This window comes from Indicator indicator, chromosome 7 (assembly GCF_027791375.1).
Source record: "Indicator indicator isolate 239-I01 chromosome 7, UM_Iind_1.1, whole genome shotgun sequence".
In the NCBI taxonomy this organism is placed as follows: domain Eukaryota; kingdom Metazoa; phylum Chordata; class Aves; order Piciformes; family Indicatoridae; genus Indicator; species Indicator indicator.
The window spans coordinates 17,311,242-17,330,875 of record NC_072016.1 but is presented as its reverse complement, the minus strand read 5'-3'; the positions used below and the strand labels follow the sequence as shown (position 1 = coordinate 17,330,875).

The 19,634-nt window shown below is 40.4% G+C and overlaps 1 protein-coding gene across 1 annotated transcript in view; it reads right to left on the bottom strand.

Annotated features, from left to right (window-relative positions):
* The window catches only part of LOC128968068 (WASH complex subunit 2A-like), a 31,645-nt gene continuing 12,011 nt past the window's right edge, over positions 1 to 19,634 (bottom strand). The window contains exons 13-29 of the mRNA XM_054382391.1: positions 18,653 to 18,817; positions 17,923 to 18,056; positions 16,793 to 16,888; positions 16,176 to 16,280; positions 14,724 to 14,840; positions 13,272 to 13,435; positions 12,760 to 12,871; positions 11,737 to 11,922; positions 10,749 to 10,934; positions 10,069 to 10,197; positions 9,773 to 9,868; positions 8,593 to 8,709; positions 6,971 to 7,033; positions 6,138 to 6,350; positions 4,321 to 4,932; positions 3,549 to 3,723; positions 1 to 395 (exon numbers count right to left, since the gene is read on the bottom strand). Coding sequence (XP_054238366.1) covers positions 250 to 395; positions 3,549 to 3,723; positions 4,321 to 4,932; positions 6,138 to 6,350; positions 6,971 to 7,033; positions 8,593 to 8,709; positions 9,773 to 9,868; positions 10,069 to 10,197; positions 10,749 to 10,934; positions 11,737 to 11,922; positions 12,760 to 12,871; positions 13,272 to 13,435; positions 14,724 to 14,840; positions 16,176 to 16,280; positions 16,793 to 16,888; positions 17,923 to 18,056; positions 18,653 to 18,817 — 2,816 coding nt within the window. The 3' untranslated portion in view covers positions 1 to 249. The remainder of the gene's footprint in view (positions 396 to 3,548; positions 3,724 to 4,320; positions 4,933 to 6,137; positions 6,351 to 6,970; positions 7,034 to 8,592; positions 8,710 to 9,772; positions 9,869 to 10,068; positions 10,198 to 10,748; positions 10,935 to 11,736; positions 11,923 to 12,759; positions 12,872 to 13,271; positions 13,436 to 14,723; positions 14,841 to 16,175; positions 16,281 to 16,792; positions 16,889 to 17,922; positions 18,057 to 18,652; positions 18,818 to 19,634) is intronic.

Sequence of the window (19,634 nt, the reverse complement as noted above, 5' to 3'; positions counted from 1 at the left end):
ATTGCAGGTATTGCACAGGCTATATTCATCTGGACAAACACGATACAGGAAGGTTACTGTCATTTTTAAAAAAGATATCATTTAGCACAATTAGACCCAGCACAAGAGAATACTAACCATTTAAAATGGGTAATCTCATTTAAATATGCACAGCCATCCTATTTCACTTCTACTGGATTAGAGAATCCAGAGCATTAGAACTGGACAGGGCACAAAAGAGGCCTCCTCTCTGCAACACACTCTCCTTGGCTACTGGCTTCCAAAGGCATTCAGTGGGTCATCAAATGTGCTTAGTGTCTTGCTTTCCTTGCTTTCCAGTTTTGCTTCTGAAGCTGCTTGGGAAGATTGGCTTTTGGGAGTGGGTATCTTGACTTTGCTGCTAGAGAAGATATCATCTAAAGAAGAAAAAAAAAGATTTTAATGTGAAGCAACTGCCAAACAGAAGTAACATTGCACATACATCTCTAGCACACAGTAGTGACTGCCAAGGACATTCTGTGATAAATAAATGCTTTCCTGCTGCTTATGATTCTAGATACATTTGTAAGGACATATGTGAGAGCTGTTAGCTGTAAAACAAATTAGGAATATTTTTTCTTCTCAGTAGAGTAGCATAATACTCATATTTTATAACATGTAAAAGATCTCACAAGCATTTGAGAAGTACTAATTTAAACCTCTACAATAAATTCCATCATCCAAGTGCCAGATAACATCCCTTTTATCTAGAGCATTAGTATCTGAAGAACCTGAGAGATCGAAGATCTGTGAGGTTGTCACCAAACAAAGTAAGAAGAGGAGAAGATTGTACTTGCTAGTGACTACTCTTGTGACATCCACTAGCCATAGGAGTGTTTAATCTACAGCACAATAACACAGTGTAAGTCACTTGAGAACACAGCAGAGCTCAGATGCAAGGAGGCAGGCAGCTACAACTGCCATCCTGCTGGATGTTTGAGAAGTCTGTCTACAGTTCAGATTTCCCATCGCCTTCCTCAATACAAGCATTTAATGTATGAATAACTAGGACTACAAAGTGGAAAAATATATAGTTGCTATAATGACAGAGTTCTCTCCTGAAAGATACAACAGATAGAAATTAAACCCTCCAACCCAGAAACCCTTTGCTAGCAGCAGAGCTTGCTGTAGCTAGCACTGCTTGTGTTTACAGCTGTGCTCCTGGAAAGAGATGGAGCTGCTACCATACACAAGCTGAAGTGTTGCCCTGAGGTTTCCTGGGCACACTCAACAGCATATCTCTTTTTATACACTAAGGTTTTAAATTTAAGATACTCAGCTCATGCAGTTTGATTATGAGGGGACACAAAAAAATTTACAAGACTGAGCTATGTGAACCAATAGTGGTTCACAAGGCCAGTGTAAATAGCACATAACTGATCTTTCCTATTAAGAAAACACATGTCTTACACAGAGGCTAATAACCATTTACTAATCCAGAGTAGGAAAATCAGTATTTCAGCCTTCAGCATGCATCCTAACTTTAAGCAAAGGCCAATCACAAAGTGGCATATCACAGTGTGCTTGCCTTTCTCTTCTCGCTATTTATTCCACTCCAGCACGTTTGCTACTGTGATGATCACAGGGATTACACAAGAATAATCCAGGACAGCATTTCAGCACAAGACCAGTTAGAAAGACAGTAAAACAGAGTAATCCTCTACTGGCATAACTCCAAAGCAAGAAGCTGTCACATAGATTAGTTTTACTGCAGAGGGGAAGTACAGTGGGTACCACAAGCAGCAGAGGTATCACTCCCATTTTATAACAAGGCTTAAGGAATAGGGAAGGTTTGGCCATGGAAAACTGTATTTTCCAATGCACATGAAAGTTCTGTCACCATTTTGCAGGCTGACAGACATGACCTCAAGATGCTTGTGTCATCAGCTATAAGATTACTGAGGAGGCTAAGGAGACTAAAGACCAGCAAGAGTTTTTCTAATACTGCTACTACAAGCCACCACATTTAATACAAATGTGGTAAATAGTGGTAAAAGCTGTGGAAGGATAAAGGAAAGCAGCCTGCAGCCTCCACTACCCAACCCCTGCCCTTCAGCTGCACCCACTTAATGTTTTGTTTGCAGCAGAAAGGCTGTCCCAAGACAGCAATGTACAGCCCTGATAAAGTGCTACCATGATGACTAAAGCAAATGCATAGGCAAGTATCAATTGTACTGCTCTACTGCCAGCAGGGCATCCTCACCACCAGGGTCCTTCTCTACGCTCCTGCTGGGTGTTCTGGAGCATAAGCATCTTTGGGCACTAAGAAGCTGCATACCTATGACTGCACCACAAAACAGTCAACACTCTAGAAGAAGATGAAGTAGAATCTATCAGATACAGGGTGCTGTAGATGCCATAGGGATCAAGATCAGATGTGACATCACACAACAATTGCATCACCAAAGTAGATGTCAAACATGGAAAGGCAAACGACAGGTACTGTTGTGGCAAATGTTCCAAGTTACTTTCAAGAGGCACTCTACAACTTTTTGTTCTTTTTTTATATTTTTTTTTTTTACAAGAGGTCTGGATTTTTGTGCTGAAATATTTGGAAAGGGTAGCTGTTTGCAAAATACTTTCATTTCCCTTTTGCTACATGAAAACACCTCAATTATTCAAATAAGATATTTTGAGCATCCAAAACATATTTCAAATATCTTGCCTGCAAAAGTTTAAGTCTTATTTTTTATATCAATTGAGACAGTTTTGGAAATCCCTAGATATTCATTATCTGGTAAATTTTCTAACAAATTTACAAACTTCAGCCAGGTTATTTGATCAGTGTGGAATGCCAGTGATAAATCCAGATTCAATGTGAATAGGTTAGAAAGAAAGACTGACAAAAATCAAAGCTAGAGAAGGCATTTTTTTTGTTTTAGAGGAAAAGAAATACTTGCAATTCCAAAGAAAAGCTATAAAGATGAAGAGCTTGAGGACAGACAGACACTGCTGGTGATCAAATGACACTGGCTATCTCCACAGATGAACAAGAAAGGAGTATGCTTTGCATCATTTCACATTACTACATGTGAACAAATTATTTGAACAAACTACACGGGGCAAACTTTTGCTCTCAGGTGTAGTATTTGTAAATTGTTCTGAGTATAAATGGATGTAAAGAAACTCTTACAGGCTCCAAAGCAGTCAACGCAATAGTGAAGGTGGTATAGAAAGATAAGCTAATTTCTTCACATCAGTAATTCACTTGAAAAAAATGAAGTACAAATCAAAACAGAGAATGTATCTCAAAGATATTACAACTAGTCTCTTACTGCTAACAAGAGAAGTCTTCTAATTCCCACAGCTGAGAAAATCCCTACAGAAACAGTATATGCCCTCCTCAACCATTTAAATGGCATGCTAGCTCTACAAATTTAAGTAGTTCTCATCCACAGTTAAAATCCAACAATGACCAGAGATTTCAGAGCAGTTGAAAATGAAAAGAAAGCAAAGGGTTCTAAAACACCTCCAATAAATGCAACTCAGGAAAACATTATGGGATTAGCAGTAAAACATTAAACACTTACCCATATCATCATCAAATATGGATTTTTGTTCCACCTTTTTCTTGGTTTTCTTTTCTTTCGGTTTTACGGTGAGATCAGCAAAAATATCAATGTTATCATCAAACAAGTTAGTCTCTGGCATTTTCTCTTTTGCTTTGTTCATTGGTTTAATTGCCTCAGTAGCAAATATATCATCCTTGGAGCAAAACATAGAGATCATTAACACACAACACACTGTAAAAGAATAGTTAAATTATGTGCATGCAGCACCTGAGGTGTTTAGAAGACTGACAGCCTTTGGGCATCTGAAACCTATGAAGTCTGAGTCCCTTCCCCCTGCACAGGACCTGGTAGGAGTGCCTCAGTGCAGGATTGTGTGCAGGTCAAATACAGCACACAGACGCTTATACAGCTTCTCAGTCTGCCAACTTTATTCCTTTTGCAAAAGAGTTATTTGAAATGCTATACCTTGAACAGGCAGCTAACACTTAAGAATCAAATACTTTATTATTCTGAAAAGAGTCATAATCATAGCTATGTTGTGACAGCACATTCAGTGACATACCTGCTTTGTTTTAAGGCTGCAACTTTTAATCCACTCTTGCTAATCAGGAGATGAACAAAGAAAGGGTTTCTATCACCTAGTAGCAGAGAATGATTGACAATTTACTTCACTATCTATCCTGCATACTCCATCCTACTCAGCAGCCTCCAGTAAGCCTGTGTGTAACCAGAGGGGGTCTGCACAAAACCCTGGGCATCGAAAGGCCAAGGTGGCAGGCTTAGCTATTACCTCAAAGATATCTTGGGCAGTAGGGTCAACAGCTTGCTGGACAGCAGCTTTCAACTCCTTTTTTCCAGTTTTCTGATAGGTGAAGAGAGAGTCTTCCTCTTCCTCCAAAAAAGGTATAGGACTGCTTTTTGTTGAAGATTTTTGCTGTACAGGCTGGAAGAGATCATTATTGTCCTGATCACCTAGAACAGACAAATCAGTCTTTTTCTCCCTGCCCTTGATGCGTTTGGTCGCCATACTGTCTGCCATTCCCTCCTTTAATTTTGATTGTACAGCTGATCTGGATGCTGAGCTGCTTGCAAAAAGGTCTTCTGATTCAAACAGATCATTCCCTTGGTCTGTGGATTCTGGAGGAAGGAGTTTGTTTGCCTCAGCAGACACAACACTGTCATGAGCTGGTAGTGACAAGCCAGAGAGAAAGTGGTTTTCTTTGGACTCTGCTTCAGCAGCAAGAGGCTCCTTTAAGTTTACTACTGCTGACATCTGTTTTGGTAGAGAGAACTGCAATTCTTTAGCACTGTCCACTTCATTATTCTCTTCAGACTCTTGGGCAGCTAGGCGGCGAGCTGTTCTGCTTGGGGGTCTTCGTTTTCCTGTAACTTTGATCCTGGTCTGCAAGAATAAAGGCAGAGCAGGGTCATACAGAAGGAAGAAGCACACACACTTCACAGAAAACAGGTTAGGATTCTTGTAACACTTCTTTGTAACAGTTCCTCCATCACAACACTCAATTAACATGCATAACCTATTTCTTACTAGCACACTGAAACTGAATTAACTATCAGTTCTGCTGACAGCTCTGGTTAAGTTACAAGCCCTGTGACTTAAACAGTTACTGTACATTAAACAAATGCTCAGATGTGAATCTTGAGCAAGGAATGCTGAGCAGTCATTGATTTAGGTTATAGGGTGAAGCACCAGGAACCATTCATCGTCAGCTCAGTATTCTGCCCATTTTCCAGAACGTGCAAGTGGGACATTTGAGCTTGGAACAGTTTGCAGCAAAGTTCAGAAAAATAACCCATGATTTTTGATTTGCTGCCCTATAGTCATTTCACTCTATAGTTACCGAGATACTTCTCAGATTACTTCTGTAAACAAACATGCATCATTACTATGCTAAACTGAAGATTCAAGGCTGACCATATACAGTTACAGGAGCTCCATTCCTTTACAAGCCTATCTACTCAAAAGCATCATGATAGAGAGTATTGTCTGTTGTGCATGACATGCCACTATTGGAAACAACTATGCCTACATAGTAATGCATTAGGCTGATGGTTTTGTGGGGATTTTTTTCTTTAAAAATAAAGGTTTTGTTCGAAAAAGAATTGGGAGTAACAATTCAGGACAACATCATGTTTTTATCCACAGAGGAGGTAATAGTAAACCTACAGTACTGATGTGTTCTTGGTATCTTGCCAAAACAGCTACCTGTAATGTATTTTATAGTTAGCCTAGAGAGATGCCTTTTTAGTGATTCTTCAGGTTGGTGTCTCCTAGAACAGGACAAGATGTTATGCTAAAACATCTTTAACCTATAGGAAAACCCACTATATTTGGGGAACATACACATGTACCTTTAAAAGGCACAGAATTAGGCATATGCATAAGCAGCTTACAGAGCTAAGAAGGTAGTAGGCTTACCTTTCTCTTCAGTGGTCCACAGAAGTGAGAGGGATTAGATTTTTACACCTCCATTCATATTTAGATAGACCATACTGTTAGCAGGGTTTACACACAGAAGCAGAGATTCCTACATGAGGGCAGACTGTGTTTTTAATGACCCTTTCTGTCATCCTAAATACCAACATTACCTTATTGGCACTGTGCAAGGTATCCACTTGCATAGGCTGATCAAAGCTTACACCTAGCTCTTCATTGTTTCCTGCAGCAGAGAAGGCTTCCTTGTTCTGTACATCCCTGGGCTCATGCAATGGAGTGTCCAGAACTGGTAAGGGGGACTTTACATTGGAGACTTTAGGCATTGCACCAGGTAGTAAGGCTGCAGGGTTAATAGCTAAGTTAGCCTACAAAACAGAGAAAACAAAAACATAGACACAAAAAGAGATTACATTAATATCACTCAAGAGCAAGCATGGCTCCAGAGAAACAGCAAGAACTAGCATATGTAGACATTTAATTTCTACTTGTACAAGTGTCTGGCCTTTCTCACACCTACACACTTGTTTTGTTTAAAAGCTTCAGGAACAGCATGGCCACATTATGTCAGACCAAACACCTATGCAGCTCAGTACCCTGTTTGAGGACAACAGTAGTTCTGACATTAAAAGTGGTACTGGAATACAGACAGTAATTAGTCATTTCATGTCAAAAGAGGACATAACCAGAACCCCAAAACCTTAAGAGTGTCTAGAAGTACTTAAAATAGAGCTGAGAAGAATAGAAGGTCAAAGAGGAGTCCTCCCTCTGCCCCCTAGATAGAGTAAAAGGTCTGAAATGGGAGGGGGAAATAATATTAAACATGCAATGCAAAAAAAATAACAGAAAATACACCATGTGAAAAAAAATAAAATAAAATTGCAAGAGTAAAGTAAGAAAGTAAAAAGATTTTGTTTCAGGGAGAGCCATCAGTAAGACAAGGAAGATTTTTTTTTTTGACAGTTGAAATGCCAGTAAAGTTAATTACTTGTAGTTTTCCAATCCGGGACGAGGGTTCTTTGGTTTTAATGGGAACAGGACCTGTAGAGTTCTGCACAAAATTACACTGGATTAAACAAGTGGACAAGTTGTTATCAACCAGACCATAGTTTGCATTTTAATACATCTATAGAAAGCAGCTCACGGCTTACCAATTTCTTCTGAAGATACGTTATCACCACAGTCTACTGACAGAGCTATGGTCACTCAATTTTCAGCTTCAGTTCCTCATAGGCTATAGCCCCATCTTTATTACCACATTCATTCCAGCCTCCTTCTACCCAATATTATACTTTCCCATAGTAACCCAACTTCCATCTTCTCCAATCACACACACCTGTCAAATCAAACTGACAGCTATGCTGCCTCCTTGCTTACTTCCGCCCATAAGATCATCTGAAGTCAGGTTGACAGATCATGATATAACTGACTTTTCTTTTTGTGACTGGCTATAATAGGGCCACTGACTTCAGGACACAAGAAAGCCAAATGAGCCAAAAAACAAACTGTACCACTCAGCCTCCAAGGAGAACAGCTTCAGAGAAGTGACTGGTTCTCTACAGAAAGCAGGCCAACAATGCCAGAAATAAGTCAGGACTGAAAGAGTAAGAACAGCTGTTTGATCAGAAGACTTTGGTCAATTCTAGGACTTGGGGATGAGCCAAATCAGCTAAAGTGCTCTTCCCAGGGCTTTGTCTCCACAAGATTGTAGTCTACATGTTTCTGTGAGCTAGGCTGTACACCTCGTGTGACTGGGCAATTGGAGCTCCTTCAGCCATGTTTAAGTAACTGAGGATTTGCAAGGGTTATGACACTGATTTGGGGTCATAATAGCATGACAGAGTTCTAGTGTCTAAAGGAATTGTTTTCCACTTAAACACCTGTGCTGTTCAGCTGAACCTCAGACAGGCTGAGAAGGCAAGTGTGGAGCATGGTTCAACACTTCAAGGAATACTTCACCATAAGGGAAGACTAGCTAATTAACTAGCCTTACAGACATGCTCTGTGTTCCTCAGCCCAGGGAAGAAAAAACCAACACCCACTCCTCACAACGAAAAGATGATCTTCTACAGATGGAAATTCAACATGCAGCTCTGGTAAAGCACAAGCCAGAATTAAGATCCAGACTGTCTCTCCCAGAGACTACTGGCTCTGGAGGATTAAGGACAAGAGTAGGAGTCTTGTTTGCTTATCATAAAGTCAGAAGGATAAGATTCTTAATAGGCACAGATTTGTGCTGCATGCCCTGATGTCCCTTCTGAGAAAGCCTACCTATACTTTAAAGATCACATTCACTTCAACAGACACTCACACTTCAGAGACACATGAACAACCCATTTGCAATTCAGCTGGACCTGAGGTGAAATTCTTCACTCTCTTGAACTTTGCCCTTACAAGTGTGGGGGCAATGAATAAAACACTATCAATGCATTTAAACTTCTGGCTAGTTACTGCACCTGCTAATAAGCAAAAACAAGTTTGGGCATGCATAGTTGCTTTGCAGCCAGTGAATCCAGGCATTAGTTTTGATCTTTGAGAGACTTAATGAAAACAATGCTACATCTCCTTTTTCTTTGCTTGCTGTTCAAGGCACAATATTTAAGTACTTGCCTCTGTAGTTACTGCTTTCAGAACTTCATTTTGTTTGGCACTTAAAGCATCTTCCAGGTTACTGCTCTCCGAGGGTGGACTACTGCTGGCCTTAGATGTTTTCCTCTCAGCTGTTTCCTGAAAGCATTAAGAACACAACTCAACATGAAATGGGTAAAAAGCATGGTCTGCAGATCAAAACACTAAACAAGCAAAGCTTTTTAAAATCTCTCTTCTATCTGAAAACTAGCCATATCTTTCGACTCTGCAGTGCATAGCAGGCATTGCCTTTTACATCTGCAATGACAAGTGCCTTTCACTCCTCCACTCCTTTAGCCTACCTCAACCTTTGCTGTCTATGCTAATGATAAATAATGAGTTTCAGTAAAATTCAAAATGTATATGTATATCCTCATGCACAGGACAGCAGGGAACATAAAAGCACAAAGCTAGCTAAGGAACACTGCTATTTTTATGTTTTCAAGCAAACAGGTTCCATATATAGTTGCCAAGCACTAATTACTTAAGACCACAGTCCTCAAAGAACTGTTTCCAGAAACCATTGCCAGTTTTCTATGCTAACTTCCAGCTATAGACATGAAAATAGAAAAAGTAAAGTTGGCTTCTGTTTAATTAAGCTAAATACATTTAGAGTAGCAGTTTAGCATGCATGTTCGACTTCGACCTCAGATCACCTATAACACACTATAGTTCATTACTGCAGCTGCTTACCCTCTAAAAACAATCCAGTGATCATAAGCATTTTAATACTGCATTCATTATCTTAAATCAAACCAATGTGCAGAAACTTTCATTACCTAAGTTACAGAGCAAGGGCCATCATGAACTACAGGGAAGTAATATTAGCAAGCTCAGCAATAAAACAACGTAACAATCAAACTCTACTATTCTAATTTCTGCTCAGGTGTGTTCTCTTACATTTAAGCCAGTCCCAGGGCTGAAAGAAAAAAATAAATTAAAAAACAAACAAAACCAAACAAACAACAACAACAACAAAAAAAAAAATCAATCCTCTCATGCTAGCTTTGGTAGGTCTAATGCATCTGTTTGTTCCCTGTGTCTTCAGGGTCATAATGGCCACTTCTACTCTCTCTTGTGGGAATCCATATGGAAAAAAAACCCTTCCATGCATTTATTTCCCATGCCTTATAAAAGCCATTTATGCTAGAGGAACAGATACCGGAAGGTTTGTTTTTGAGGTACTGAAGAGATCATCTTCATCGTCATCCCCAAAAAGCCCTCCTCCAGATGATGGCTTCAGGATAGAGTTTGCAGACTAAAGAAACAAAGGATAAAGAAAAGATGTGTCACAGATCAAAAGCATAACTCCTTCAGCCCATGATCCCTGAACTGATAATAGCACTTGGCCTTCCCTGGAATTCAGTGACTTCTCAGCTGTGTTCAAACAAGGAATAACGATAGGCTGCACACTTAAGAGTGGTTTTAAATAGCAGATTCAGAGAACTTTGAACTCACCATCGACTTCTTGGGGCTGGCAAAAAGGTCAACATCTGGATCATTGTCCTTCTGAAGTATGTGACTGAAGAGGAGCTCTTCATCTTGAAAGACTCCAGTGCTTTTGGGCCAAGTACTTTTCTCAGAAGCCTGCAAAAGAGAGGAAAAAAAGTCCATATAGTGAGAAACTTCCTCTTTAAGGAGGTTACTTGCTTAGTGATAGGGCAGGTTACAATTCACCTAAGGCTACACTATGACCCTGGTAACAAAAAGAAACAACTTCCACTGCCAGTTATACATTCTACTTGGACCAAATTTGCAAAACTTCAACTGTAAATATTTGTATTCACAGTTTGATGAGAAGACATTAACCAAAATGTATCTGTTTGTTGACCTGAGGTCCAGCTGCTACTATTTACCTGTTAAGTTGTCTTAGAAGGAAGAGGGGGGAAAAAAAAAGAAGGAAAAAAACAAAAGGCTTTCAATATGTTACCATGAGTGTACAGTAAGGTTTAAGGAATTCAGGACCATGGGGAAAAGCAGGAGTAATTTCTTACCCCAGAATCTGAAACTTTAGAAATAGAGAACGATAAGTCTCTATGACATAAAGAGGAGGAAGGGTAAAAATAAAACTTTGCCTAGAATAGTAGAAAATACTAGAAATAGAATTTTCTAGTGTTTGAGAACTTCCCTAGACTCACCACACCAATTTCTTTCTGTGCAATTTTAATGCCATCATCGTCTTCCAGTCTCTCCTCTTCCTCCTCCTCCTCAAACAAGCTTAACACTTTCTTAGCCTGGATCTTGACATCTTTCTCCAGAGCTGGTGGTGATGTTGCAAACAGATCTGAACCACTGGCTGGTTCAGAGGATGTTGCTGCAAAAGGCTGCAAATCAACAAATTTAAAAATTAACACATAAGCCTGTTGTTCACTTCCTTTGCCCAAAACCCTACTAAGCTCTCTTGGTTAAATGCCAGCACTGGTCAAAGTTCTGCAATCCATTACCAAGTAGACAACTACATTAAACTCGTTTTTCCTATGTAGACAGAATAGCTACATGCAGACTAACAAGAGACAGTCAACAGAGAACACACTTTATGGTTCTGAAGGAAACACAAGTTTCCTCCTGTACTCTACACTGTAGTGCTGTTGATAACCAGCTTCCTGCATACGGTTTCCTCCTCGTCCATACGTCAGGTTGCACATGCACCACAAGGCTGCATTGAACAGCTTTACCATTATCTCCAAGGTAGGATGTTTGTGCAACTTGGGTTTCTTCTCTGGAGCAGGCAGCACTATCTGAACCTTGAATGTGCTCAGGAAAGTGCAAAGCCTAACTACTCTGGAAGTTCAACAGCTTGTAATTCCCCAGTCACTCAGTAAGACCATGCCCAAGATTAAGTTCTGCTGAAGCACAGGGTATCTTATAAAGGAAAGCTCTGTTCACGTGAATAAAATTACCCAACCTACTCTGGAGGAAAAACAAAACAGATTTTGCCTCCACCCCAAACCAAACCAATTTTCTTGGACAAGCAATTTTGCTATATAGAGTTATTATTTCCTTTGCAGTAGAATAGGCAATCCAGAAAACAAAATCCATCCCAGAGCAGCACTTTTAGATTTTAATTTTTTTTTTTTAAAGCTACACCTTTAGCAAACTGCAGATTAACATAAGAAAATCTCTCACTTTTTCCTCTGTTTCCTGCCCTGCAACATCTGTTCCTCTAGGCACAGGAACTGCTCCAGGCTCTTCTGGACACCACAATGTACCTTCTATCTGGTTAGACTTTGCTCCTTTATCTGTCAGATCATCCTTTTCCTCCTTTTCTTCTTCATTAAATAAAGGTGGTGCTCGTGGTAGTTTTACTTTCTCCTGCAAAATTAAGAGAATGTTGGTGTCACAAAATTGGTGAGAAGCATATACTGCTGTGGGATAGCAGAGTCTATTTGCCTTCTGCAGGGGTCCAGGACACTCGCAACATGCTTAACTTCTACTTTCCTTTCATGGAACATTCCAGTTTGTGACTTTTGATTTCTAGTTCTATGCTCTTGTGGTTGAAGAATAAAAATAAAAAACAGAACAGTTACAAGCCTAGACTGGACACCCTGGGAATGCTGTCTATTACCTCTATGAGCAACAAACAACTGTTTTGCTGGTACACAGAAAGGCAAAGGGGAAAGGGGGACTGCACACACACACATACAGGGATTTCCATTACTGATATAGCTGCATTAAGCTTTTGCAACTCCTACTCTCAATTCCAAAGCACAAGCACACAGACACTTCCTTTACTCTAGCAGAGTAAGACAGAATATAAGCACCCTCAGAAGGTCAGTGAGAAGCCTATAGATACAACTGAATCAGCTTGGGTCAAGGTGACATAAAGGCCTAACTTCACAGTCAGCAATAATCTATTTGTTCTTTTATAATGGTATTTTATGGTTGAGAACTCTCAAAATATCCTCAGGAAGGGCTTTAGCATAAACCAAACAAATTTAGGGACTAGTAAAGAATAAACTGAAATCTCTATTCGGCTGATGCTACTAAGAAGCTTCACACGTAAGGGTCCAGTCTGTTCTGTTTCCACTCCTAATTTGCCAGAACTACCACTGGCTAAAACAAGTTAGATTTGCAATTAGTACCTAACAAGAAAATGGACTAGAAAAAGACTAAGTGTTCCACATTAGTTTTAAAAGAAAGGGGAGATACCACTGCAGTCTCTGCAGCTGAAGGAAGTAGTGTTGACTGGGAGCTGAAGAGCAATTCTTCATTAATAGCATCATCTTCAAACAACAGTGACATCTTCTGTGGCTTTCTTTGGCTGCAACAAGAGGAGAAAGTGAAAAACTCAGTGCAAAAGTTTCAGAGGCCACCCACTACATCTGTTTAAAAGCATCACTTAGGACAATCATTTGCAGCACATGGTCCCAGAAACAGGACTCTGCTTTCTCACAACAGTTCTACCACCCTCTCTTTCTGTCTGCACAGGATTCTGGAAATGGATAGCCCAGTTCTGTGGTGGCAAGGAAAATGATCCAGCACAGATACAAAAGAGATAAAAGAACCCTGCCCTGCCCATTACTGCTCACACACCTCTACTTCTCAGCAGCACTATCAAGGAACAACACTTTCAATATGCCTGTCTGTACAGTTTCAAGGGCACTGCCAGACTATTCTGAAAAAATGCCCCTCACCTTTCTCTCCCCTCCCAGGACTGTTACCTCTCTTTAGTGATTGCAAATAAATCCTCCTCATCCTCTTCCTCAAAGAGGCTTGTTTTCTTCATGGCTTTAGCCTGACTGATAATGCTAGGAGGTTTTGTGGGGTCCTCTTTCTGGTCATCTTCAGAAGGAAGTTTAGCTGGCTTGGAGACATTCCAGTGTTCCTTAAAAATAAAGAACCTTTAAGCTTTTTGTGTTGGTCAAAGCCACCTTCCCATCTTTTGTACAAGGAGAAACACTTCAGCGTCTTGGCAGTCATATCTCTCTACTAGTTTATATTCCTGCCTTTCTGTTAGCTACTGCAATCTGACATTGCTCAGGCTCTGTAGAGGGCCTGGCCACCTTTTAGTGTTTACCCAGTAAAACTGGGTACACACACCTTACAGTTACAGTTGCTATTGACAACTGAAGTCAGTGTCAACTTGCTGTCTCAGGGGTAAGGTCACCTAGTAGAACATGAATTAAGAACCACAGAATTAATCAGCAAGTTTGATGTATGGGGTAAAAAAAAAAAAACCCAACAAAAAAAACCCCAACCAAACCAAAACCAAATCAACGAAAAAAAACCCCAAAACACCAACATAAAAAATCCCAAACAAAACAATGAAAAACATAACACCCATGCTCAGGACTTTTATATTAGAATGCATGGTGCTGCACTTCTGACACCCCACCCCCGAGATCTAGCACTTTATCAAGCCTACCAACTGAGTAAGTTGAAAATCTACATTAAACTGAAACATTTCTGGGGATAGGAGAGTTTTGTGGCTTGTTTTTGATTATTCCCATAATTTCAAATGGTTTGCCCCATTCCTCACCTCTGTTGATCCCCTTTCTGAAAGAGACTACAGGCATGTTATAAGTATGAATTTGGTTTATTCTACATTAAGATAAAAACGCATCTAGAGATATTACTAGTATACAACAAGCAATAACATGGCAGGATGGGGGCTGAGAAGGATAGGATCCTATTCATTCAAGTTAATTCAGACAAGTTTTAATTTATTTAGTGTCTCTGGCTTTCCTTTAAGATGCAGGATGACAGCTAATCCATCCCCAGAAGAGGGCTGCTCTCTGGGAACCTCAATTAATTGTTTTGTTTCTCCCATCCCTAGGTTAAAAAAACCTCAAAGCAAACAAAAACACCAAAATGAAAAAAAATCCTGCCAAACACAAAAACCCAGCCCCAAAATCCAAACCAAAATACACCACTTCTAAAACTTTGAAAAGTTACATTGAAAATACAGATTTTTCTCTTCCATATGACTTCTGTTATCTAGATCCTGAGATAATTCACACCAAGAAACAGACAGCTCCTGCAGCTGCAAACAGGATAGCACTGAGCATGGCATGTGGACACAGCAAAGAGTGACTGGTTCTCATGTCAACAGTTTTATGCTTTGCTCAGCATAAAGCCAGTAACCCTTTCAACCGAATCTTACTCCTCAGTACCTCCTCATCACTGCTGAACAATAGGCTGGAGGCTTTCTTGATTGGCTTTGACTGTTTTGCTTTCTCTTCTGGAGGTTTTGGCTGTTGTTTGTTGGCAGGTACCACACCAAAGATATCCTTAAAATAATTAAAGATAAATTTTATTTTATTTTTAAACGAAAGACCAAAGTCATAACAAAAAGCTCGCTGAGAAGTCATCAGCATGCCAGACAGTGCCCACTCACTTCCCAGATTAGGTTAAAGAAACGGTGTTTTGTGAAGCCTTTTTGAAGACAATTTCAAGTGTGATACAGTATTCTGGTACAGGAAATTAACAGCATTTAATAGATCAGGAACTTGTAAGCACACAGCCTGGTTTTGGCCCATGAGTTTTCCACCGTAACGCGTGATCAGCAACCAAAAACCACCACTCAGCAATTTTGTTGCACAGCAGCTGACAAAATGGGGCACTGTTTCTATATTTACATAATTAAATAGCAAACAAACCCTATTCTGAGAGGATAGGCCACAGGCAAATGGAACCACTACCAATGGGCAAGAACCAGGGCTTCTCACCTGAAGACCCTTATGCAGATTATTATATAGGCTTCAAAATATGCAAGAGCATATGTTGACTTCATCACCTAACACTTACTTATGCTCTTCTCCACTCAATTTAAACTTCAGTTCCATAACACAACCTTCACTATCCTGACAGCCATTTCTGAACAGCCCTTATTCAGAATGGTGAGCTGGAAGCAGCTCTGTCTTGACCAGGAATACCTTTATCTTGAACTTCTACAAGTTGTCTATCTTATGAGTCGGAGCAGATCTCCTACCTGCCTCAGGTTAAGACTACAGGATAAGTTAACTCACCATGTAGGCTGCAGGCCCAGAGGTGAAAGTTCTTTGGAGGGTGTGTGGGAGGGAGAAGAGGGTAAAACAGATAAGAAAAGTACACACTAATTCAATTCTGCTAATTTTTCTTGCACAAACTGTGCTCTAATCTCAGCTTCTACACTAGCAGCCACAATTCTTAAACACTGAAAAGCAAGAAAAAAGGAGTATTACCAGCCACGACACAAGACAAGTAAGAAGTCATCCATGTCGCTAGGTAACACAGGCCAGGACAAAACAGCTTCCTGAAAGTATTAGCCATTCTATTGCTTAGTGTTTTCTAGTCCTATAAACAACGGATAACGTCCTTCGTATTTAGGTCCAGAGATGATATGGACCGACTGCAAAATACTAAAAAGACACCAAGAACTCACAAGAGTCCCTGCTATGGCTCTCCTCCATAAAGCTGTCCACATACTCAGAACTGCTACACAATGCAAGGTCAATTTGGTGCTCTAATATAGTGCTCCATTTCCAAGCCTGGTGTTGTAAACTTCTGAACATTTCCTGCTGCATTTGCAAGAGGCTGTGCAGAAGCATTCCCATACACAGGCAGTATCAGGAAGTGGTACTTACCTCTCCATCATCGTCAAACAAGGAGAGCGGAGCTTTCGTCATGGACTTGCTGGTGAGGAGAGACGTAGCTTTGGACTTTATAGTTTTACTTGATGAAAACAAGTCCTGTGCAAACCAAAGAAATGTCACTTTGGAAAGCAATGCTATGTATTTAAGAACTTTTAGGAGGAAAAACATGACTGTCCCATTTAAAGAAGCGTGCCTGTGAAGTATGGAAAGACTGGCTTTTCCAGATGTGCCAATCATCTGCAACTCTACAGGGATTTTCCTCAGCTTTGCAGACTAACTGCTAGCTGGAAGTCAAGGATGCAAGATTAATTATATGCACTCTTCTGTGATTCTTTATTCACTGCTCTTTTCCCTCTTCAGGCCTTCAGTTTATGCCTGTACACACCACACAAGTTTAACTTTCTGAAGATAGGGAAATGAAGATAGGGAAAACATTGCCAGAGATTTCACTCTTGGAGAAGGAAAGAGCCTTCATGATGGCTGGAAGTAGATGCATAGATGTCAGAGTCCCCTGTCCTACAGGTAAATAGTGAGTCCCCACATATAAGTGGATTGAAGTCAGGGGGATTCATGAAATTTCTGTAGGGAATTATTGAAGAGATACTTACTTCAGAATCCTCCTCATCAGAGAAGAGGCCTCTCTGTTTTCTTGGAGGTGTTTCAGATAAAGACTTGAAGTCCTCACCTGCAGATGCCTGTTGACTCTTTAGGACAAATGAAACACTGCATCAACATCCATGGGCAGGCACATCATATGACCCTCTCTAAGAGGCATGCTGCTGGCAGTCTCAGCAGTTGAAGGCACAGAACACAACCCATGGGCTGAAGACCAAAACCCACATGTTGTGGCAGTTCCTCACGCATAGCTAGAGCTGTGCAAATGACTTGCAGGTCTTACCATAGACCTCCCCTCCTACCACCATCCTTCTCAGCAGGAAAATACATTTGGCAGCTCATGACAGGCCTCCTTGTGAGCTAAATGAAAATGTTTAACAAGTGCTCCTCAATCCAGAGGGAAGAGTCACTGTAGCTGTAGCTCATTATGTTCAAACGCCCCTTGGACAGCAAACATGCATATACATAATGCCTGCCATGGAGTTAAAAGCAGCACTACTTCATTTTCAGAGAAGTGTCTTGAGGAATATAAGTGGAGTGGGCATTAGGAGGCTCTCATATCTTTGTAAAAGTGTTCCCAGAACAGCATTTAGAGCTTTCTACAATATAAGAAGTTTTTTGCTGAAAAACAGCTTTTTAAGCACACCAAGTACTGTACATGCTTAGGTAGAACTGTGACATCCACCTTCCTCTCCCACAATGCATAGAAGCAATGGGTTACCAGTTAAGTTGCCATCAGCAGATAGCACAAGTGCAGACAGTCTCCACAGGACAGAACTCTGATACAAAAGGTTCTTAACTCGGGCTGGTTTAATTTCAACCATAACTTCATAAACATTTTCTAATATCAGAGGCTTCCTATTTTGTTCTCATTTTAATCCTACTTAAATAAGATTCTTCTAATTACTGCCTGCATAAGAAGAATCTCCAATAAATCTCAAGTTTGAGAGACAAAAGACATTTAAAGACCCCTGAAGCACTTGAGTCACAGAAAACCCTATGTAACTAGTTCTGTTTCAAAAATATGGCACTTCCATAGTGTTGTACACATAAAGATGACTTCAGCTGCAGTAGCAATTTTTTCCTAAAGCCTTAGCCATACAATCTACTTATATGCCATTACCTTTTTTTCTATGACTACTTCCCTATGACTTTCTGTTTCTTTAGTTGTGCCAGCAACCACATGAGGAATGGCAGGTTTTTCCTTAAATAGGTCACCTTCTTCGTCATCATCAAAAAGGTCAGTTGTGGGCTTGACTGCATTAGGAGGACAAACAAACAAGGAATGACAAAACTAGAGCAACCAGTACTGAACAAGAGAAGATACTAGAGTTTCAAAGGATAACATGCTCCCTTCTTAAAGATGACCAACATTAGGAGTCTTTAAGAGAAATAGCTAGACAAGTTTCCAAAATGAAACACACCTACCTGAGAGCACTGCTGACAGAGAGTGCAGTCAACAAGCATTGGGGTAAAGCCAGGGGTTTTTTTATTTGCTTGGCACTTCTAAAGACCTAGAGCCTGTCAATAGAGTGTGCTGGGCATGGGGCTCAAGGTTGTGTGAATAAATTCTGTATCATTTCCCTGATTCTAGCAATGGAAGGAGCATCCTAGCAATAGGAGCATCCTGAGAGGAACGTTGGCAGAGAGCATGTACAAATAAACTAGTTCGATGCTGCTTTGCGGAACAGAAATGCCAATAACAACAACAACAAAAAAAGCCCAAACAGAATCAAAAAGCTCAAGAAGTAGCAGTGATGTAGATTTGAGTTTTTTAACTCATTGGTTTCTATCAATTTGAATTTTGATGACCTTTAACATTTAATCTTCCACTGCACGTGTAATAGAGGTACCTGAATCTGGAGGCTTTTTAGTTGCTCCCACAAAGAAATCATCATCATCGTCGTCATCAAACAGAACAACCTTGCCAGGCTGTTTAGAAGTTTTCTCTGTGCTCTGTCCTGCAGATTTCTTGTCTTTTTCCACAACTACAGTGGAACTAAACACATCACTTCCTCCTGCAGGTCAGATGGGGAAAAAAAGAAAACAAAACCCAAAATGAACCACACGGAGAACATTGCCAGATGTCCAAAAAAGCTGAACTTATACCATAATAAGTGGAACCAGGCAGATTTGCCATCACACCAACTTTTAATGTGCTCCTGCAAAAATGCTGCATTAAAAGCATTAGCTAGAAACTTCCTGCTACAGCCAAGTCACAGACAGATGTCCCACTCACTCTCACTGCAATCACTTATTCCTCCAGCCCATTCATATTCCCTAGGAACAGCAGCCAGGTTCCATATTAAAGCTAGAAGACCCAGTAATTCCACAGTGTTGCCCCTATGGATTTCCAAGCCAGAATCCTACTTTAGCAAGCTACATCACTGTAGACAAATCAAAGTGGTAAGATGCTTGGGGAGAGTGAAGCATTGGAGACTAAGGTCTTCTGAGGAACTGCATTTTCATGCAAGACCACTGGCACTACTGCAGCATGAGGCTGAGTCTCCTCCCTAGATCGCTGCGCACTTCAGATATGGCAGTGATCAACTAGAGTAAGCTGGTAACCACTGTTTCTTCTACATCTGGTGTAGAAATGTTCAGCTTCAGTGACATCTGCATGCCAATAGACTGCAAACACTTCTAGTGTTTTCGGTCAAAACTGGCAGCCTGATTCTAAGGGTTCTTTTGGCTTCTTACATATAGATGCTTGGAAACTAGGAGGGAAGCAGGGTGGGGAGAAATGTATTTTAAAGATTGGCAGAAAGTAGAACATCTGCTATTTGGTTAAAAGTTAGTAGCCCGCACAAATTTTGACCAACACAGCAGCAGTTT